We start from the raw sequence: 23516 nt of genomic DNA on the forward strand, positions 1-23516 counted from the left end.
TGGCTGTATTATCACAAACTTCATTTACTAGGAACAGGAAAAAAGAGTGAATTCATACCCGCCATTTGGCCTTTGCAAAGTTCTTCTCAAACTGGGCACACACACCGTCCTTCAGGTTCTTCTCCGATGCGCCATTCCCTGCAATCCTGGCACAGGTGATAGACAGCATACAAGTGAGCGCAAAACCCTGTGCCAAAGTGCTCGTGGTGTTGTGGTTATGTGCACACAATTACCATTCATGCCAAAGTGCATCCTGGGCAGTGATTCTCAGCATCTGGTCTACCTCCATGAGTCGACAGACAAGCTCTTTAGCTGAGAGAGAAACAATAGATAAAGGTCAATGTAAGTGGCATCATCTATAATGAGACTTTAGGGAAAAAAGTATATTTCTTTAAACATGGAAGATGGTGACACATTTCATTGTGAAATGTGAGATAAAGTAATTTTGGGCTATGTGAACATAAATATCTGACTTAATCCCTCTTTAAATTTAGGCAACAGATGGACAGGCAGACTTTTTTCCTAACTACCAACACGCCCAATACTTAATGCCATTGAAAACTCAATCGTGTATTTATTGCCATCGTGTGGTAGAGCAGTGTACCTGCAGGTGAAATGTCATCCCAGTACGGAGAATCAAACTCAAAGTCACCGGCAACAATGCGACAGAAGATGATGCGATTGTGTAGATCTGTGTTCTCCTCCTCTGTCTCATCATAAAAAGGAGGGTTACCTGATAAGCTGCAAGGGGAGAACGTAGATGGAGAGACAGTGAAAGGGAAGTTATTTTTCAAACCATGAACTCCAGAAATTGTCGTTTATAAACAACAGCTAAAATCTTATATGCTGCTCAGTTTGTACTGGCCTGCTTGTTGTATCTATATTTGGTAATCACTGATGTGAGACTCACAGTATGAACATAATGACACCCACAGCCCAGCAGTCCACAGGACGACCATATCGGTGACGAGCCACCACTTCAGGAGCTGGGAGACGGCAAAGAGAAGAGCAGACACAAAGACAGAGAAGAAGACAGATATGAGTGGCTGGCTTTTCATTTAAAAACCATCACGCTGCATCCATAATTCCACCCCACACAGACAAGAGCTCCCTTTTTCACTCTCTATCTCTCTCATTCCTTGTCCCGTCAGGGCCTCTGTTCCCTTTCCTTATTTATTTGCCTAATTACTCCGCTCAGCATTATGAATAACTATCCTGACCTTTCACTGGAGAGAACAGGGCCAAAGCACAGTTCCACACTCCAAGTTGCCCTCGCATAAACCTCAGACAGAGACAGAGGAGTGAGACAGCACACAGGAGATGAGAGGATATGAGAGGAGAGGAGGAGTGGGAGGAGGCCGAGAGTTAGGCGCTTTCAATTCTGTGTACGAGTTTCACTATAATAGTTTATCTCTGACAGATGTTGATCTTCAAAAGCACAAGGAAGTAAAGACATCAAAAGGTAAAGGATGCCCACAGGCCTACATTCACAACAGGAAGTAAAGCCAATGGAAGGGCGTATGAGTGGATGAGAGATGGAGAAACACAGAGTAGCAAAGTTATATATTTAGCTGTAAACAGAGTATATCCTACCCAGGTATTCCGGTGTCCCACAGGGCTCTGTGATGGGTCCGTTCTCAAACCTTGAGAGGTAGAAATCCCGCAGAACGACTTTGTTGTGGTTGTTTTCTGTGTAGTACATCAGGTTTTCCAGCTAAACAAAATGATGGACAGAATTAATTATTTTCATACAAATACATGCTGACTACAACCCTACACTGTATTGAACTGATTCAGTGCTACAAACACAATAATCAGCGGACATCGAATGATAATACCACCACAAACTGTAAAATGTCTCAGCAACTATGGCACATTTTAGGAGGCTTCAGTGGTTTAGGGAATCCAATACAGTAGAGTCAGCTCTTCTATTATTACTTGGCAATCTCTTGACAGGGGACAAGAACAGAGTGCATCACATATTTAAGTGGTCAGTAAGATCATTTGAAAATTTAAGCATATTCGTTCATTCATTTTCTGTAACTGCTTATCCTGTTGGGGTTGCGGGGGCTGGAGCCAATCCCAGCGGACATTGGGCAAGAGGCAGGGTACATCCAGGACAGGTTGCCAGACTATCACAGGGCTGACACATAGAGACAGACAACCATACATGCTCACATTCACACCTACGGCCAATTTAGAGTCACCAATTAACCTGCGTGTCTTTGGACTGTGGGAGGAAGCCAGTACCTGGAGAAAACCCACGCTGACACGGGGAGAACATGCAAACTCCGCACAGAAGGCCTCCCCAACTCCAGGATTTGAACCCCCCCACCTTGGGTTCGAACCAGGAACCCTCTTGCTGTGAGGTGACAATGCTAACTACTGCACATATGCCACTGTGGTGCAATGGCATATGTATTAAATTTCCCCTTGGGGACCATAAAGCTAAAGTTAAATGTTGAAGCTGATTTGTAAGTTGTGTTTTGAACTGCCAGCAAGAACTTTTGGATCATCAGCTAAAGCATTACAGTGGTGATAGTGTAATCTTAAACTACATTTACCACCTTTGGTTGTATGCCTCCGCCAACCAGTCGAATTGCAGTTTACATCCATGTCCAGACCCACAGACAATGCTTCAAATATAAATGTTGCTACATAGAAGCTAAAAATTCTAAAACGTGGACATTTCACACACATCTTCAACTTGGCAGCACAGAAGATCTATAAAATCGCCACAGTTTGAACATGGGCATTCAAGGTTAGTGTCACCTTTTTAGAATCTGACCAAATGTCTCCCCTGCTGTTCCTGAGTTATAATGTTAAGTAATGGCCAGGAAAAGTGCTTTTGCAGAACATTATGATGTCACAGTAAAGCTGACCTTTGACCTTTTGGATTTAAAATGTCATCACTTCATTATTTTATCCTAATAGACACAAAATTTATCATAATTAGCAAATGAATTTTTGAGTTATTGCCCGAAACAAGTTTTGTGACATAGGTGACCTCGACACAGTGACCTCGACCTTTGACTTTTGTCCACCAAATGTAATCAGTTCATCACTGAATCCGAGTGTTGTTACGATATTTCTGCCAAATTTGAGGAAAGTCAGACAGATGAATGGACAACCTGAAAACATAATGCCTTCGTCCGTGGCTGTCACTGGTGCGGAGGCATAAACATAACCAAATGCATATACATACACACACTCGGACTCAGAGACACGGTGTTTCATTTGATTGTTGAGACTGATTATCATACTGTAGCGAAAAGAAGGGAAACCAGTTGTTGTCGGAAGTTATCAGTGATCAGTGTGTATTTTAAGTATGCACAATTCATGGTTAACTGTCTGACAACTTTGTGTCATCACAGTCTTCAGTGTGCATGAGTGCATGTCTAACAGTCTGTGACAGTGAGATAAAGTTCTCCTGTACATGATCTGCAGCGTCTGGCCATTGATTTCCACTGACACATGCTGTTTCGACCACTGAAGTCCCATCAGTGAAAGAAGATAAACTTCAGTATTGTTTGCTTTTTCTTCAACACTCCCTCTCTTATATATTTGATGAGCAGTTGAAGAGGTGATGGGTGAACTGCCTGAATCAATATTTAATCACCCTGTGTGCAGTGCTGATCATATGTCATCTCTTGACAAGGCAGATGAAGAAAAAGAAACACCAGTAACATATCTACCTGATTAGAGGAAGCATGGTTGTATTTTCCTGTCTGCCGCGTGCTATTTCTATTTAAACTGTAACTGGTGTGCTGTCTTGGCCAGGTCTCCCTTGGAGAAGAGATTTCTATCTCAAGGGACTTGCTGGTTGAATGACGATTAAATAAATCTTGGCCTGCCTTTATGAATGCATCTCTATTTCTGTGCTCATATCAAAATATAATTTTCATTCAGTTTCATGTGTCCATATCATATATACTATGTACTGTATTTACATACAATATGGGCTGAAAGAAAATTCTGGATTCTACCAGAAGGGGGAGTCTGAAGCCCAAGGCATGCTTTCACTCCATCCTAATGGGTTGATAATGGGGGCTAAAGATATGAATCTGTCTGCCTGTGCGAGTATCACTAGAGATTGCATTAAGCCATAAAGACAGCATTTGCTCCCTTGCTAAAAAGGTTATCAAATGTTGAGTCATTAACTGACATGGCAGCGCAGTGCTTTTATGTGTCTCTAAAGAGATTCTGCTGACTATACACTGACAATTGCCTTCTGGGGTGTGATGGCAAACAAGGCCACTCATTCTCTAAATCTTTTTGTTTTATTCCTTCTTGTATTTTTAGAGGCAAGTCACAATCTTTTTATATCTTTTTTATTGTACTGACGCTCACCACACACGCATATGATGCCATAATGTAGGGAGAGGGCGACAGAGAGTGAGTGTGTACCTTCAGGTTCCTGTGAACTATGTTGAGAGAGTGTAAGTACGCCACAGCCTCCAGGACCTGTCTGATGACATTGGATGCGTCTCTCTCTGTGTAATTCCCTTGGTCCAGAATCCAGTCAAATACATCTCCTCCTGTGGCACTGCATGCAGTCAAACACACACACAGAAACATCAGCACACACATGGCCACATATACTAATAAAAAAGAATGCAAGTTGGTGCGACTGTTAACCACATGTTGCAACAAAATAATTCACTTTAAGCTTTCGGTAACGCAGTTATCAAAAGCCCTGTGCTCTTGTGTTTTTGTCCATTAGTAAGGCAATCTGCTTCTTCTGGCCTGAAGCTAGCACTGCTGAGCAATTAAAAATTAGAGTATTGGTCATTACTCTAAAAGACTTGGTTAACTTCGGAGAGTGTATAAATGATGGGTGTGATCATCACGTATCGCCCTCAGCAGGAGGACTATTGGCTGGGGCAAACGTGTGAGCTATGAACAGACACCAACTCATAAACAGACTGATGCACACACAGACGGCTTTGAGTGCAGTCTGTCTCTCTTTATCTCAGCAGCAGAAGGGAAATCATTTGTCCACTCAGCTCCAATCAATGTTATTGCTGGCAAATAAAGTTGCAAATGTTAAAAAATGCACCAGTCACAAGTGACGTGGATTGGGCGCGCTTTGACGTATCGATCCTGAGCTCTCTTTAGAGACCCCATTATGGCAAAGCAGTGCTTCAGGAGCACTGAGTAATGTTGAGTCTTACTAAGAGCAAATACCTCATAAAATCTAACACCTTCCTCTGTTGCTGAGGGGAGCAGCAGAGCACACAGTAATAAGAGGGGAGACTCAACCCCTACCCCTTGAGCTGATGGATTTGTGCGTGTTAAGGTACATGAAGGCACATACACAATTAAGTCACGCACACTTAAGCACACATCGTCGGGAATGCTTACACAAGAAAGATAAATAGTGAAACACTCACAGCTCCTGGATGATGAAGTATTCTTTCCGGGTCTCGAATGTGTCTATCAGCTGAAGGATGTTTGGATGGTTGACCCTGGAACAGCAGAAAGGAGTCACAGACTGTAACCTTACAACAGTGAAGGGTCACACATGCAGTTGAAGGGTGTTAAGCATTCTCTGGCGTCTGAATAGTCTTATAAACAAACAAGACTGTGTGGGTGTAAATCTCTTTGGCTGGTAGATACTTCAAAAAGCAGTGCAAAGCAGAAGTTACAAACACCTGAGCTTACATTATTAACCAGGGTTATTGCATGGTTTGTGTGTCTGCAAATATGAACAGAAATGTCAAATAACAAATCATTCTCTCCATCTCTCTCGCTCTCTCTTTCTGCCTCTCTCTCCATCCCCCAATCATACATCCATCTGTCCACAGACCGACTCCGTACAATTTCAGGATCATGATTTCGTTCTTGGCAGCCTTGCGGACTTTCCTGCCGTCTTTCTTGAGGAATTTCTTGCAGACAAACACCTTGTCCGTCTGTCTGTCCTTAGCCAGGCACAGCTCGCAGAACTCCTTCCTACGCAAGAGGAAGAAAATATACAGACAGACAGACAGACAGAGAGAGGCAGAGAAGGTAAATAATGCTAGAGCACAAAATAAGTGTAGATGCTTTTGGAGAAAGCATTATATAGATGGATAGATCCCATCTGAGAATAAGGTCCAAGAGAGACACGGTGTAATAGGCAGACAAAGTACACTGGATGTTTTGGTGAAATACAGAGAAAGAATTTAATTGGGTGGAGAGGCATTGAGTAGAATAAAAGGGTCATAAATAACGAATCCGAAATGGGTCTACCGCTGCCATGAGCTGGGCATCGTCTGGTTTCGAGCCTTTGGGGCATACAGTGCTTCAGCCAAATGGATTTTGAGAAGCTGTGTGATGCAAAATTTAACTACAACGTTTCACATTAAATCTTTCATGCCCAATAAATACTATCAGAGAAAATTCAATGGTCCCATTTCTTTCTTTCTTTCTTTCTTTCTTTCTTTCTTTCTTTCTTTTTCTTACCTTCAGTCATTACATTACATGGATGATATAACGCACTGTAATTGTGCTACCCTCCAAAGAATAGCAAATAAAAGGAAGACAGTTTATGTGCATGTCATATGCATTACCATATACTAACACATACAGCACGACACGACATGGAATGGTACAATACACTATGATACAATATGATATGATACATTGAGATATGATGTAACTTTATTGCCTTTAGCTTCATTAGATTGAAATTCATTTTGCATCCTCCGACAGCTCTGCTCAAGAAGTTCCCCCACAAATTAGTCATACAATTACACAAATATCACAGGCCGATTTTGGTTTAGCAACAGGACAGACTGATGTATAAACCAATTTTTCAGCCTGTTGTGTTTAAATGGAGGGACTCTGAATCGTCTGTCACAGGGCAAAAGTTTGTATTCTCTGCTAAGGACATGCAAGGGGTTAGAAAAAATGCCATTAGCAAGTCTGTGGGCTGCCCTTAAAGAAGTGTGCTACAGGTTGGCCAATAATCTTTCTACTTAACATGTGCGTCCCACAAATGTTGGAAAAAACAACTATACATTAAGCTTGTAAACTCTATGTTCATAGTGCACAGTATGGGCCAATAAATACTCGCCATACTGGCCAAAAAACACATGGACACACACATTTAAGATGCACAAAGTATAGAATAAAATGGGCAATTTGATTATTATTGTTAAACCCACCCACTGATTGATAATATCTTTCCTCTTATTGTCTTTTTGTTGGTGATATCTCATAAGATGTTGTTTTTATCAAAGAATAAAGCCCCTCCTTGCAGGACGGCGTTTCAGAGCTCGTTCTGTATTTAAGTTCAACAACCGTAAGTCATTCTAATAAATTAATGGTAATAGAGCATAATTCTATCTTTACCACAGCCTCGCCGCGTTTTACTTGTTTTCATAGAATTAAGAGCACATGTAGCCCACAGCAAATGTGTGCACTTAATTCTCAGTTAATGTGTGTGTGTGTGTGTGTGTGTGTGTGTGTGTGTGTATGTGTGTGTGTGTGTTATATAAAACATGAGCAGAAATCTCTGAGGCCAGATGCTGATGTTGCCATATGGCCTCTTACACTGATTGGTGTGTTTGTGTGTGTGTGTGTGTGTGTGTGCCTTTAATGTGTCAAGGAGAGGTGTCCATGAAAAGAAAACTTTCAGTATCCGGCCAGTCGAGCAGCAGTGATTTTCACAGCTCTTTGAAAATCCGTCCAAAAGATTTGTTTTTTTTTAGGCATGACGTAGAATATTTAAACAGAATAAATTAGAGACTTCCAACAGTGTGTTTCTTGAATTGCCATGATCAAAAATATACAGACAATTGGTCTGGCCAAAATTTGAAAAATGTGTCTCTTAAGTCTGTTACACACTAGCCTCATGCTATTACCTTCTGTCATTCCTTCAGTGAAAGCGTTTGATATGCCAAACCAAATCTGCAGGGGAAATGATCCAATTTGAAATAATTCATGAAGAGAATAAAGACCATTTGGGAATACTGGAATGTGTCCATGAATTCTACATGGGAGAAGAGAGGGCGGGGGGCAACAACAGAGATCCATGCATAAAGCATGCATATGATACTTACGCTCGGAGGACCTGTCCAATCTCATACTTGTCCGTGACATCAGATATGCTGTCGTAAGTCCGCCCATCTCGCAGGGCAAGGCACCCAAATGGCATGACGGCATTCACCTAAGAAACAAAGAAAAAGACATTTCAGTCATTGCACTACAAAGGGGGAAAGCATAGCATGAATTATTTTTGATGACACCTTTAGGTAACAGATAGATAAGGGGATCACAGAGCAGCATGGACAAGCATGTTAAAGAGGAAAGGAGGTACTGATGAAATGTTATGAAAGCCTCAACTGGTCCGAATTCAGAGACACCAAGGGAGCGCCGTTACTATTAGCCTTGAAAATACACAGTTCATTGGAGAACCACAGATGCAGCCAAGTCCATTTCTGAACGAAATCTGGATACTAAAGCTTCTGGCAGCCTGGTTGCGTGCCAGCCTTGTCAATAGATACTAAGCTACCCACTAAGCTTCTCTCTACTCTGCTAAAGTCTGCAGATTCTGTGCAACGTCTGTCAAGTTCAAGTTAAACTTTATTTATAAAGGGCAGTGTCCCTGTGTCCCTAAAGCAGCTGGCTTCCTCGGCAATCACTGGTGCCCCAAGTAACACTGACGGCACTGGGTTTTAATGACAGGAAAATTAGATTTTTGTTTTTAGTCTGTGTGTGTGTGTTTGGATTTGTCTTTTGATCTGGAGAAGCAGTTCATGACCTTTTAAACTTATTGTCAATGACTTTTAATTCCTCTTTTCAAGGGCTTGGGCAAGGGCATTTCAACATCGAGGGGTGGGGGAGGGGGAGCAATATGAGTCGCTGTGTTTGGGGATCCTCTGCCAGATAATTTTGAGCATTAGCTACTTTATTTCTTGCATTCTGGTGTATTTTTATGCACCCATTTGTGTGTTTTTTTTGCATCAAGTTATGGTGTAAATGTCTTTAATTTTGTCCTGTGCTACTTTCATGTTTTTATTGGTGGAAGAATGCAGATGTTCTAAATATTGAGGGGGGCATGTCCCCCGCATCACCCCCCAAATGTACGCCTGTGGCTCCTTTAACCTCATCATAACTCTCACTGTTAGCACTGCGCCTGAAAAATGCACTTCACAAGGGCAAAACACAGCACTCATTCCACTGAAACTGTATGTTGTCTATATATATATATATATATATATATCTACTGTATATATACTGTATATATGTACTTCACCATCGCATTCTTCTTGTCTACCCTAAAATAGCGTGTGACCCTACAGGAGGTCCCAAACGCCCAGGTAGAATATCAAGGATCCAGATAGTGAATCAGCAATCGATATACCATCTCACCACAGTCCTCAGGCAATCCTCACCCACATCCTTTAACACTCCATCTACTGTAGGAGACAGATTCCCTGGAAGCTTCAGCCATTTATCCTCAATGTCCTTCTCCTCCTCAAATACCTGACAAAACCCATCCCTGCTGGATAATTCATTTGTGTTGTTCCTCTAGTGGCGATTTCTACCTCCAGTTTATTTCCTGTCTCCGTGGGGGCCTGGGACCGCATCAAGACAGATCTATGTAATTGAGCGAGTTAGGAAATATGTGTTGATAGGGAATGGGAGCTGTGGTTAATGTGAGTGATGCTGGAAGCAGCTATAGTGAGGAAGAGAGATGGAGAAAGACGGGAACTGAGAAAAATATGATTTGAGGACGCAGAACAGAAAGACAATAGAAATCCTCAGAGGTAATGACATTTTGCGGGTGCTAATTTAGGATTAAGGAGTGAATGACAGTGATGTAAAACCCTCACTCTCTCTTTTTCTCAGTGCGTGTGTGTGTTTGTGTATGTGTGTGTGTAGCCTCACCATTGTAGATGATAGGGGCAGAGGTGCTTCTGATCTATGGTAGAGGCAGGGCTGGAGAGTACTGTGTAATCTCAGTGCTGTCCCTAATCTCTAATCTGTACCCCTAATCCAGCGCTGGGATATGCAGTTATTGTGTATGTGCGTGCATGTGCGAGTGTGTGTGTGTGTCTGCGCAAAGTGCAAAGGTTGTCGCATGTGGAGAAGGGTGTGTGTGTGTGTGAGTGTGTGTCCATGCGTGTCCATATGTGCATCCTTGTGTGCTCGTAATGCCCCAGTGAGACCGAGGGGGGAATTTAGCGGTGGATTGAAAAAGCCTAGTTTTGCCAGGAGATTATGTAAGCACAACAACATTCCCATGACAAGGTCCAGGACGGTGAAGGTGATGCTGGCTTGATGTGAATGGAGCGCCTCCATCCCCCGTAGGGAACACAGTGTCCCCGCTGAAATATAGTAACAACTGCCAAGCAACAAATGTCAACAGATAAGCTTGCCAGTAACTTTCTGAGATGCTAACTTTCAAGTAGTAGAGTTCCACACAGCTTTTAGTCTTTTGCCTGCTCCTAAATTCTGTCCCTGCTGGCCACCATACTCTGTCTAATTTTATTAATGCTCTCTGATTTTGTTAGAGCGTCCTCGCATTCCCATCAGCCATGACTTGGTAACGTTTGTTGGAGCCGCTGGGCACTTTTGCAAAATCTGTGAGTTTCTTTCAAGGTTCAGTCGAAAACATTTATAAAAACTTTTTTGTCATGTTTGCTGAAACTGTCACTATATCCTGACAGTCAGACATGATACAGATAATCTGTGAGATAAAGCAGGTTCCTCTGGCTCCTTCTAGTGCTCCTACTGGCATTTGCAAAAATCCACTACGCCTGAACGAAAACAACCAATCAAAGCCATGAGACGTCTCTAAAAGCCCTGATACACCAAGCTGACGGTTTGCCATGAGTCAGTGTCGGGCTGTTGGTCATGCATCGTTGGTCCTTGTCCGCCCTTATGGGCTTTTTTTTCCGCGTCAGAGACGGTGGAGTCTGTCACTGAATGAAATTCCTCTGATTGGCAGTTCAGCTCAGTGCACAAGAAGAGAAACTGAAGTGAGGAAAGTAAACAAACAGCTAAAGTCAAGAGGGAACAAGATCTAAGTTATTGTTATAACCACTGAGCTCTTTAGCAGAAATGGTGTGTAATTGTTTGTGTTATTGTTCACTAGCGCACGATAAATATAATTTGATCCTGTAAATTAGGTTGTGTTGTATATATGCTAATTAGCTAACTAGCATCTTCCGTCGTTCCTCCGGCTTCTTCTCTTGAATAAAGAACACAGACTGCCGCTGCCTGCTGGTGTGCAGAGTTATTTCCTCTTAAGCAGGCACAGAAAATACATGCTGGTTGGCCATCAGCTGTCGTCTTTGCTGTGTGTTCAAATTCAACTTTTTGGCTGAGACACAGGCGACCTGAGGTGATGCAACAGTCGGCTTTCGCTGCTGCTACTTCTCTGATGCCTTGTTTTTGTGTCTGGGCCTTAACACAATGTCAAACACTGCTCATGCACATGCTGCGCTGCCAGACAAAGAAGAAGACAAAGGAAAACTGACAACAAAAAGTTTGCTTTTATTGTCACAGAAGTCTTCTATTTACTTGTCTTTAATGTGTACACTGTTGCTGGCAAAGGATCGATGGGCAGTTGGTTCCATGTTGGTGGTTGTTTTTCAGCTATTGTGATTGGAAAGCTTCTGCTGAGGCTGCGTGGTAAAGATACTGAGATTGCCTGAGTGGAGAGGGGTTCACGAGCAGTGACTGACACTGTCTTAGATGGAATTTATACTTCTGCATTAAATCGACACCGTATCTACAGCATAGGCTTTGCGTCGACGTAGAGCCTATGCCGTAACCTACGTCGTAGCCTGACGTGCACCTCCCCCTAAATGTAACTACATGTTGCCACGACGCAGACCTCCTGTTTATTTTGGTAAGATGAAACCATTTCCCTCAGTGGAAACAAAGCTTTTATTTACTTTTATTTCACAGATAAGAAACAATAAATTGTGTACTTAATAAAGCCTCCACAAAAATAGCATTTTAAAATTTATACTTTATCCTGACTTCATATGAGCAGAGGAAATCGCTGCTCGTCGCTATACTAATTTTTACAATGTAAAATGCCATGGGCTTGTGCTAATAATGTTAGCATGTTGTATTTGTTTGGAAAACGTGTTTAGTATAAGACAGTTGTTTTGTTGGCGAACCTTGTGGGTTGTAATGGAGCCAAATTTTGTAATGTTACCTTTGTTAAATGTTGCTCTTGTCCCTAGTTTCATATGAGAAGACGAAAAGTTTGCTAGCTGTTGGCTAATTTATACAATATATAAAATGCCATAGGATTGTGCTAAAAACGTTAGCATGTTGTATTTGTGGGGAAAATGTGTCCAGATAAAGACAAGTGTTTGTCTGTGAATGCTGCGAGTTATAGTGAAGCTGATTTGTGTACTTGTGTTTGAAATTGTCTCTATTAAGCCATGTTTAATGTGTGTTTAATGTGTGTTTTGAATCAACTAAACTTTACAGCACTTCACAGGAACCTCTGCCGCCAACTAGTGTTTTGAAGGTGTAACTGCAGAGTGACAGAGACACACCACTGCACAAGTATAAATGCTCACAACGGCGTAGGCCAGGTGTGCCACACAAGTATAAATCCCACTTTAGAGAATCCTCTAGGCTCTGATTGGTTGTTTTCATTCAGGTGAGGTATACTCTTGCAAATGCCTTTAGGAGCACCAGGAGGAAGCAGAAGAACCTGTTTTTTTTCTGTCTCATGTACTACTGGCAGGATATAGTGACAGTTTCAGCAAACAAGACAAAAAGTTATTTCTATATAAGTTACCTACTGTAGCTTTAAGTCTGTACACTGGCAACTTTTTTTTGGCAAACTTTTCCTTCTGTTTCCCCAGTCAGGATGGGTTTAACTGGGTCGGAACTTAAAGTGATGCTCTTCCCTTTTTGATATTAACTCCTTGAAGGCTTGAAGAGCTGTCTTCATAAAGAATAACAGCCAACTGCTCATGTTTCAGGTGTGAAGATAGGTATTTATGGTCCGTCCTTTCCTTCAGATATATGTTTGTCCTTCTTTTCTCGTGTCACTGGTGATTGTTTCTCGCCCTAAAAACTCAAATGCCTTAAAAACAGCATACCTGCAGAATACTGAGTCAGATTGAACCTTGAAGTTAACATAGAGTAGGAGGCGATATGGGAGGATATGAGAAGAAAGGAGACGAGAAGGGAAGAGAGGAAAAAGAAGGGAGATGAGGAAAGAGGTGAGAAACGATGGGAACAGAAAGGCAAGGAGAAAGGTACACTGTGACTAAGTGAAAAGAATAGAGAGAAAAAAAGTGTACATGAGAACAAAGACTAAAACACAGAAGTGCAGAGGCAGATTGAGAGTACCTCTCAACCTCACAGCTTCACAACTATGTGCGTGTGAATGTTAGCACAGGTGAATGTGTCTGTATGCGCGTGTGGGTGCATGTAGGTATGTGCCAACAGGCTATGTGTGATAATGTGCTGTGTGACTCATTTTTCTGGGGGTATGAAGGGCTGTCCCCAAAGTCAGAATGCATTGAAGGCATGCTGACAGGGCAACCTCTCTGCAAAACAAATTCGTAGCACGCTCTGGGATATCTGCTTGGTAGGTGAGGGGAGCACGGCATCAGAGATAAAATGAAGGCATTGAAGTACAATGCAACATTTCAGCCATACTCGGTGACACCAACACTGATCTCTCAGCTGCGGGTACTGCTTTGAATCACTAAAATTGGGTGCTATGTTCTGGGTACTTTGACATTTCAGAGGCAGGAATTATTATTTTGATCATACATTTCATGCCTCCATGTTTTCTTTTCAAATTCCAAGACGATCCACACGTTCATGCCATGCAAAGATGATGGAACATCCAGTGTCATGTTTGAGGTCATGTCATTTATCACCATTGTATGTATGCAGTGAAACTGTCACTGGTCGATCAGGTAATGTGATCTTGATTATATTATTCTCTGAAATGATGAAGTATCTCCAACCAGTATATATGCCATTTTTTGCACTTTGTGAAATTTGTCAAGTTTCATCATTTCAGGATAAATCTCTTGAGATGTATCATCTCATTTTCAAGGTGGCCCATTGGGATTTTCACCATACTCCATTACACAGATGGAGATATAAGTGACATATTTGAAAAAGTAAACATTTCAGATTTTAAACAGATTTATGCATTTTGTCATCCCATGTAAGCGTAAAGGGAATAAGCAGTCGCTAATTGCAATTTGTCATCACAGGCATTGATTAGACTTGTCCCTTTGTGGCAGCTCTCATCTGATCATGCGAGGATACTGAGTGGATGGAAAAAAACTAAAATAATAAATATTTAATGGATCTTGGTGCACTTTTTAACGCATAAAATTTCTATTAAATAAATCTGTGTACATCCTTTCGAATAAGGGCGCAGGTATGCTGTTATGCAACACAAAAATGAAGGATTATTGACAGTTGCATGGTTTGTTACATGTTGCTTATACCTTTGAAATGCACACCCATTAACGCGCGCAGGCACCCACAGACTCAGGTGCGAAGGCGCACCGAGACATCACACTTTATCTTCAGCACCTTAAATCAAATTGCTTCTGCAAGTCTCTGTGTATGAGTGTGTCTGTGTGCTTGTTCACAAGTGTTGTGTTTAGGCTGCAGCGAGGCTCAGGAATGAATCAAATGGAATAGAAGCTCTTTTTATCAGCTCAGAAGGGAAGTGTTTCTGAGGTCCTCAGCGTCAAGGTTATTCTAAGAAAATCTGCTATTTACTGGCACTCATCTCTTTAGCCATCCTATCCTATTACGCTTGTGCTCAGTCCAACTACAGGAATAAAAAAAAAGAGGAAAGAGAAAAGGAAAAGCAGCCTATTACAGTAGGTCTATGTTGTGTGTGACGAGCTGCCGTGACTAGTGTGGCTTTTGATGTGCCTCCATTACAGGAAGCTGAGAATAATTGGAAATGTATGTTGAGTAAATATTTCACCGACTGCTGTGTGCGGATGCTTTTGCAGAGTCTTCCTGCGTTGTCAGTCAAAGTGGTTAGGTGTGTCGGCATGTCCTTGTCGCTGTCATGCAGATGCAACACACTTGGAAATCAGCAACACTGTCATTATCAGCGTCACCACGATACAAATCCTGGTATCTCCACAACGCGATTAAGCGATGCCGCATCGGCTTTGTTGAGAGGTGACACTAGATCTACGGTATGATAAGACGAACAACAAGATGTGTAAGTGCGTGTTTATAAAATATGTATAACAAGCATGTCAGTGTTAGCCTGGGGAGAAGAGACGGAGCGACAGAGGGTCAGTGGCTGACCTCAGGTTACTTCTGCCTGTGTGAACAAGACATGACAGGCCATGCATATCAGGCTCCATGTGGGCACGAACCGCCTGAGCTTCACACATGTACACTCATACACATTACACACAACTGTGCAGCAGCAACATACATGAACATCCATGCACACACATCATACAGCTCAGCGCACGTCACTGTACGCCTGTCCTTACGTGACAGAGAGGCACACTGAATATATCTGTCCCTCATTAGTGTTTGACATGTCACTACGCCTATATCACGGCAGCACGGACACAGGTGTGAGATTCCACAAGAATAATGTGTTTATCCTTTCAACCAGATAGCAGGATCATTTCACTTAAAAGCCTCTTTGTCTTTCCCAGCCTTTCTTGCTTCCTCTGTTTCTTTTTTTTTTATCTGCTCCTGTACCTTTCACTGCCTCTGCGTGGCTTTCATCTCATCCTTTTGCCCTCGCCCATCCCCGTTTTAGTGGAGCTCCAGTCCAAAAGGTTTAATCATGGCAATTCCTCACCGAGGTGCAGGAGGAGAACATCAGGGGTTATGACTGATGTGGCAACCCCTGATGTTCTAACTGTTACACTAATGGGAATAACGGAGAGGGAGATTGTGGACACGCTCACCATTCCTGCACTTTACAACCACTAATCCTGCACTAGCCCCTCAGTGTGTGTGTGTGTGTGTGTGTGTGTGTGTGTGTGCGCAAGTGAATAAAATTAATACATTTAAGAGGTGCTGGCACATACACACGCACTTACAGTATAGCAGAAAGACATTTTCTGTGATCCTAAAAGCCCTCATCGGGGTAATTAAGCCCACATTACGGGGGATTTAATAAGATTTGCAATAATGATTGCCACATATTTGGTCTGCACTTTGATGATCACTTGTGTGTGTGTGTCTCCATCAGTGTATAACGAGACATGACAGTTGCAGCCTGTTCCATATTGATCAATCATGGCCATACATTATTTACTTGATTAAACACACAGAAAGAAAACATGGCCAAAATCGACTTTTTACCCTGCATGTTGCTTGTGCTTGGGTTTAAAAGAAGAAGAAGAAATTTCATTAGATTCACAACCTTATGTAAGAATTGTACCGGGTGTAATTAGGAAATAATAACACAATGAATATTCCAGTCGTAGCTGTAAGCACTTTCACATTGTCATTTATATCATTTTAGCTTTCAAAACTTATCTCCGCTAAGAATATAATGACATTAAACAGAAATCGGCACACTCATTCTGACTGGGCTCATCGCCGGAGTTGGCAAGTGTGTGTTCGAGACTGAGCAGAGCGTGCAGCACACCGAGGTTGGTCCCAGGCCTTATCAGGATGCCGTGATGTTAAAGTGGGACAAACAAGAGTTGCAAGGACGCGACAGAGTACACAGGAGGGAAGAGCTGAGAGAGATGAAGAGGAGAAGCAGATGAAGGGCCAGTTATTGGAATTAGTGTGCTTGTTAAAATCAAGTACACTACAGGATACAAGAGTGAGGAAGAGGGTGAATGGATTATTATTCAAAACACACAGTCTTAAACAAAACTTATAGTATTAAGACTTACACATGCATGGATACCCCATATTTGCTGGTGTGTGTGTGTGTGTGTGTGTGTGTGTGTGTGTGTGTGTGTGTTGCATCAATACCCATTACATTTGCTTCTTTCACTGAGTTCTCAGTATGGGGTCTTCTCCGGGCTTGTTATAAACACTAATTCCCTTATTGCTTACAGAGCGGCTCTCATCTAAGGCCTGTGCATGTGTGTGTGTTTGTGTGTGTATAGGAGAGAGATGGTGAGTGTGTGTGTGTGTGACTGCAAGGCATACACAAGGACAGAAACAGGCTTAATAAGGAAACGCTCTAATGAAAATTCATCACATCTGCCCAGACAGAGAAAGAGAGAGAAACCCATTTCCAAATGTAGACACATATAAAATCTACCAAATTTATGTGGCACCACACACACACACAGACACACACACACACACACACACACACTCCTCACACACATGAACACACGAACGCACAGCAGACGAACACACAGTATTGCCTTGGTATTCTGAATCATAGGATTCATGTGTTTCTAAACCTTACACCAGTCTGTCAGAGATGCTTCCTTCCTCACCTCTCTCTCTCCCCCCCCCGTGTGTCCTCAGTTTCCTGTCCCCTCATTAGGAGACTGGATCTGTGCAGGTCTTGCACAGTAAGTGCGTCCTCAGGGAGATGGGCCACAGAGTACTATTTTTTTTTTGTGACAAAAGTGTGTGTATGTGTGCATGTGTGTAGCTTATGTAGAGTGATGCAATATCTGGCTGACAGACTTGCTCTTTCTGACAACAGAATAGCCCGAGGCAAGACCCGCAGGCACACACATACACACTGCATGTATACAATACACACACCCAATCACATGGATGGTGTGTGCTCTTTGAGAGTGTGTGTGAGGAACTTTGTGTGTGGATAAGTTGAATACACACTGGTATATATGCTTCCTCTCCGAGTTGGACATAAAACCAAAATAGAATAGGCGATCATAAGTGAGGAGAAATGGAAGACAGTCATAAATATATTACATAAATCTAATGCATAAAGCATAAACGTGCATTTACATGTTAAGAGCATTTATTTCGTGTAAGAGACAAACTGTACAATTATTTATGAACAAAAGCATGAGCCTGCTCGCTCTCCTTACAATCATGTTACCAAGTGGTTTTGCACTGTTTGCCTGTTTTACTGTCTCGACCATCTTACACTTTCTACCTTGTGTGGTAAAAGCAATTTGTGTTCACAGATCCTTTCACACTCTTGTTTACTTAACCTGTAATGGTTTGTCTTCAACATGAGAATCAGGGTTCAGATGGGAGAATTGAGGGCTGGAGTAAATGCTCAATCTTAAAACGTATCACATCTAGGTGTTGTCTAGTGTCTACAGCAGTAATGGCTAAAGGGAAAGTTAAGGGATCACCAAAGCGATCATTCTATGGAGCAATTGAATGTCTGAGCCAGGGGTCGCGTTAACTGGATATTCTCGGTCACTGACCAGTTTTTTACAACAATGCCCGGAAAATCTGAAGGCCGTCGGTAATTTTGACCGGTTGCAATTACCACCCCTGCCCACATGGCGGCGGAGCGCACAGTCAGTGGCTGCCGTTTTCACGCTGCAGAGAAAAAGTCATTCATCTGCTTCATGAAGCGTTGTTGAGCCCTGGACACACCGGACGCGTAGTGCCGCAGAAGTCTGTCCACACAGGCAGCGCATTTCTCCTGCACTCTCCACACCAGTTAAACATCGAGCCCACTCGTCTGTTCCCGTCAGTACTCGTTTTTTCATTTCAACAGGTCATTTTAAACATGGGTAAGTCCATATTTTAATCGTTTTTTATAACGCAATACGTTAATTACAATTTGTCATTGCATGTCCATGTATTGTGCGTGTTGGATAAACACTGAATGAACAGGGCATATTGTTCTGACCATTTTATTTATGTAGTCTGTAGGCTCGGTGACACAAAATTAAAATTGTAATGAAGTGATTAGGGTATTGAAAAATGTGTTCGATTATGCACTGTTGTGTTATTTTAAATTATAAACACAGTATTTTCTCCTCACGTTCCTCAGTGCATGCTGTTGTTATTTTATTTTGAAAATTGGCCGGATTCTCTCGTCTTTTCTGTGTCCGACTTCCTGTTTGGTACGATCCGTTCTATCCAGCTTGACAAAAGTGCTCGCGGCTCGCATGAAAAAAAGACCAGACGCCGAACTGAAGCGCTGCCTCCACGGGCGCTCTGCTCTGCTCAGTGGCCTGTGTGGACAGTCAGATAGGTTAACATGGGCGCCGATTGAAAACTGCCTCTGCTGCTGGGCGCTGCGCTTCAGTTCCGCGTCCGGTGTGTCCAGAATGGCACGAGCATGTGGATGTCTGTTCATCTTTTCGTTAATGTCCTTACTAATGCACACTTTATAACTTGCTTGTTGGATTTATTAAAAATGAATGAATGAAAACTAAATATCTTTGAATATCTTAAAGGAAAATTAAAATGGCCGGTAAAAATAGATTATGACCGGATTTTTATGACCCTGTTGGTCAAAATGACCGGCAACGAAAAAGTCTAGCGCAACATCTGGTCTGAGCCAAAGTTCATGGCAATCAGTCCAAAAAAACAGAAAGGAAAAATCAGAGGATGACCAAAGTTTAATTCATCCTCTTGGGACCACGAATGTCAGTCCAAAGATTTCCACATATCCTCACACAATGGGTCATATAATATCCTACGAATTAGTACCCCACAAATGACGTTACATCCTTAACCTAAAGTGACGTGATTAATGTAAAGTTATGGAGATTAGGTTTCGGCATGTAAAGTTGTGGTTAGGTTCAGGAAAGGAAACACGGTGAAGACCTGAAAATAATTTAAAGTTCACTCAAATGTTACACAGTTTTGAACACCGGCCTCCTGGGGGAAAGTCCTGTGTTTTGTGACCTATCAATGCCCCAACCTGCCCTGACATTTTTTTCCTTCATCAACAGACACACATGGTTGGGTTGAGGCAATAAAAGCATGTAGTTAGGTTGAGGAAAAAAGAACAGGGTTTGGCTGTAGAGTCTTATGGGATGCAAACACTGCTCTCTCGGGCGAAAGTCGGTGTTTGTTTGACCCATCCATCCGCCTTTTTGTCCTTGTCTCTGATATAACTTAGGTTGTAATTCAATATGTGCATGTATTCATGCTGTTGTTACAATTTAGCCCTGAAATGAGACGATGTTGATGAATACTTACCATCTAAATTTTCATTGACAAAATTAACACTGATGGCAATCCATACCTATTGAGATGTTTCAGTCTGGACCAAAGGGGTGGACCCACTGACCAACTGACTATTAGTGTGCAAATCAACTTAAGAGTGGTGGTAAGTCTGATTTTGGAAATTGAACTTTGCACTTTTGATTACATTTATATCTGTCACAGCCTGCATTCTGCTCCCCTGCTCTCCCTGTGATTTTCCGCTCTACCTGCCAGCCACGCCCCCCTCATCAAGACAACTCCACTCACCTGTGCACAACAGCTGCTTCTCATCAGCTCATCAGCACTCCCTGCATATAAGCAGCTGCTGTCTTTCCCTCAGTGCCAAATTGCTCTTTGACTCTATGCAAGACTTTCCAGCATTCACTCTCAGCTTGATTTCCTGTTACCCACCCTGCCTGCCTCTGACCTGTCTATGTCGTCTGTGTCCTGGTAAACTCACCAACCTTCTGTACCCGACCACGAGTTCTGCCTCTGCGTCTCTGGTTCTGTTCCCACCTGCCTCTCAGTCGCCTGCTGTGAGACGCCACATGCTGCTTTGTGTGTGTGTGTCCTCCTTTCGGCTCCTCGATCCACTGCCTGGTCTTTACTTCCCTGCTACTCAACCCTTGTCGTTTCTGCTGCTTGCTGGACTGCTCTTCTGATTCGGAACCCCTCCCCTTCTCATCCACGCCACCTGTAAGCCCCTCTTTCCCTGAACCCAGAGACTGTGTGTGGGCTCTGAGCCTGAAGAATGAACTATTACCTGAGTTTCTGTTTATCCTGTGCATAAATAAAGGTCATTACTAACTGTAACTGAGTGCTGCATTTGGGTTCAGTCACACCCGTTACAATATCCTGCTTGTCATCATGATCTATTGATCAGGTATTTGCTCTGACCAGTGGCAGAATAGCATGGATCTGATTGACTTACAACTGAAAATACTACTGTACACTAACAAGGTGTGAATGAAACATGTGAGGGGTAATCCCATCCAACACCATTGTCCTGCAATAACTCCCACATTAATAAAGCATCTAATGTTCAATGTTTCTTAAAAGATGTCGAAGTAAATGTTCATTTTTAAGGCCATAGTTTATAGATGCACTTTACTGGAGAGCGTTATATTGAAGGGTGCACCTAATGCTTCGTCTCACCCATATGGGTACAGGATGTAACTAAGACAAGTTATATAAGGTGTACCTAATATTTTGTTCCCAAACTGAACATTAGGGGAGAAATAGTATCCAATAAAATAGCAGGGCTATCGTATTGTATTATATAACACTGAACAGGTACATTTATTGTGTCCACATCCCGTATATGAACCACACTAATCATTGTTGAGCTGTGAGCACATGTTCCTTCAGAGAATTGTGTGCTTCTGTGTGGATGCAAGGACACACAGTAAATGCTGCTGATGTACAACAGGGAAGTGAAATTACCAATCAATACGCATTCTTTGAAAGCTTGTGTCACCCCAAGTGTATAATAGCACAACTTCTGTATTAGTGGATGCCTAACTTACTCAACTGTTGCACCTGTGCTGTTTCCTGCCAAGTAGTGATGCGCGAGTCGTTGGAAGCAAATTACGCTTTTTACTGACGCGGGAGTGACAAGTTCTCATCTCCACTAAATGGTACACTGACGCGCCCCTCCTACCTGCTACTAGCTATTGCCAACTGCACAGATGAGGCGAGACCACGTGTCTCTCCCACTGGTGCGCAACTCTTATATTAACTGTATTTGTGGAAATGAATCAAGTTAATAACCTAGCCTTGTGGGAAAGCAACCACTTTGGCGCTTGTTTCAAATCAGTACTCGCTCTCCCAGCCCAGAGCCCGCCCCCATCCCCCGGCCTTGAGCTGACGGTCTGACTCAGGCTGCACGAATCACTCACTCACCCACAAGTTCCATGTCACAGTCAGTAACCGTCCATGAACGAATGAACCACTTAATTATAACTTTCCGATCAGACACAGGCCCAAAAAGCTTTTTCCCACACACAGTTATGGGAAAGGAAATGGCTGTAAAATGATGGATACATTATTGAGCGTCAGAGCCCCGCAAGATGACTCTTCAGAATTCAATCCATTTAGTTTGATAACATCTGGAAAGTCTAGAGGAGCCATATGATCACCCAATTCAAGTTAGCAGAGAGCTAACCCGAAGTTAGCTGGCTCTGTGGGTGCTGGAGCCGGTGGGGGATTCACCAAGCATTGGTAACTGACTTGGTGACCTGTGTAACTTGAAAACCTGACTCTTTCTATTGGCCAGTGGCTCCAAACACAGACCACAGACCAGAAAGCAGATAAAATTTAATAGGCTCATTGTGGAGTTACAGCAGCAGCAGATGAGTAGGATGAGTGGCTGGAGGATAGCAGGAAGGAGTGGAGTGGAAATGGAAAGTGGATGGACGGCGTGGCGTCAGAGGTAGCAGAGGGAATTAGAGACTGGAATAACAACATGAGGATAAGTGGAAGGAAGGCTTGAGTTGATATGCTGCGGGCAGATGAACTGATTGCAAGCAGGTGTGTTGGAAGGCTGGGTCCAGGTTAATGACAGGACAGGAGCAAGACACACACACAGAGACAAACAGGGAACATGGAAGACATGAAGAGTGGGGCACACGGGGGCACAGCCATGGCTTATGCTGTCGTCTGAGTGGTCTGTCTGTTTGTCTACGTACACATTAATGTGGATGAAATTAAAAACACAAACTTTTCCCTCATTTTGGCCTTCTATCCCGACTAAGCTGGCACCGGCATCTATCCCTGGAAATTAAATTTCTGAAAATACTCTCCCATGTGAGTTTTGCTGATTTGAATTGGCTGGCCTTGCTATGTAATGAGGAGGAGGGAGAAAAGCTTTTTGAATATGCTGATGTGTACTTGTCAGCTCGTCAGCCTTAACGTTTAACACAACCGCAGCACGTCTGCTCACAAGCACTGTTCAGATGCCACCTTGCTGCTGCCTCTACTTATCTCTGATTCATTCAGTCAGTGTATCAGTTTCTGTTTCTGCTGAGAGACAAATGTACAAATAACAAACACTGATCGATCAAGCACGAGTGATCAAGCAACCCAGGAACTGCCACTATCCCCGGACAGCAGGTGGCATCTTTGAACATCAATCATAAATCAATGTTTTACACTTGTGCAGTCATTTGAAAACAGAAAGAAACAGAATGGAGCTTCATTCCGCTGAAACCAAGCAGAACATTGGGATACACTAATTTTCCTTTTCCCAGTGTGATAGAGGAGTGAGGATATTAAAAAAAAAAGTGTGCTTTAAAGGAACAGTGTGTAAGATTTCAGGAGATTTATTGGCATTTAGTGGTGAAGATTGCAGATTGCAACCAGCTGAAACTTCTCCTGATTAGATTTCCTTCACTGTTTATTGTTCAGGAGGTTTTTACTGGGAGCCGAATCATCCGCAGGGTTTTCTTCCTCTCCAAAAG

General features: G+C 42.6%; 1 protein-coding gene across 1 annotated transcript in view; it reads right to left on the reverse strand.

Annotated features, from left to right (window-relative positions):
* Positions 1-23516, reverse strand: part of camkvl (CaM kinase-like vesicle-associated, like) — a 55124-nt gene that overhangs the window by 4190 nt on the left and 27418 nt on the right. The window contains exons 3-11 of the mRNA XM_078170005.1: positions 8046-8152; positions 5821-5952; positions 5394-5468; positions 4408-4546; positions 1594-1714; positions 911-986; positions 605-741; positions 234-312; positions 59-146 (exon numbers count right to left, since the gene is read on the reverse strand). Of these exons, the coding sequence (XP_078026131.1) occupies positions 59-146; positions 234-312; positions 605-741; positions 911-986; positions 1594-1714; positions 4408-4546; positions 5394-5468; positions 5821-5952; positions 8046-8140 (942 nt within the window). The 5' untranslated portion in view covers positions 8141-8152. The remainder of the gene's footprint in view (positions 1-58; positions 147-233; positions 313-604; positions 742-910; positions 987-1593; positions 1715-4407; positions 4547-5393; positions 5469-5820; positions 5953-8045; positions 8153-23516) is intronic.

This window comes from Epinephelus lanceolatus, chromosome 8 (assembly GCF_041903045.1).
Source record: "Epinephelus lanceolatus isolate andai-2023 chromosome 8, ASM4190304v1, whole genome shotgun sequence".
Taxonomy (NCBI): domain Eukaryota; kingdom Metazoa; phylum Chordata; class Actinopteri; order Perciformes; family Serranidae; genus Epinephelus; species Epinephelus lanceolatus.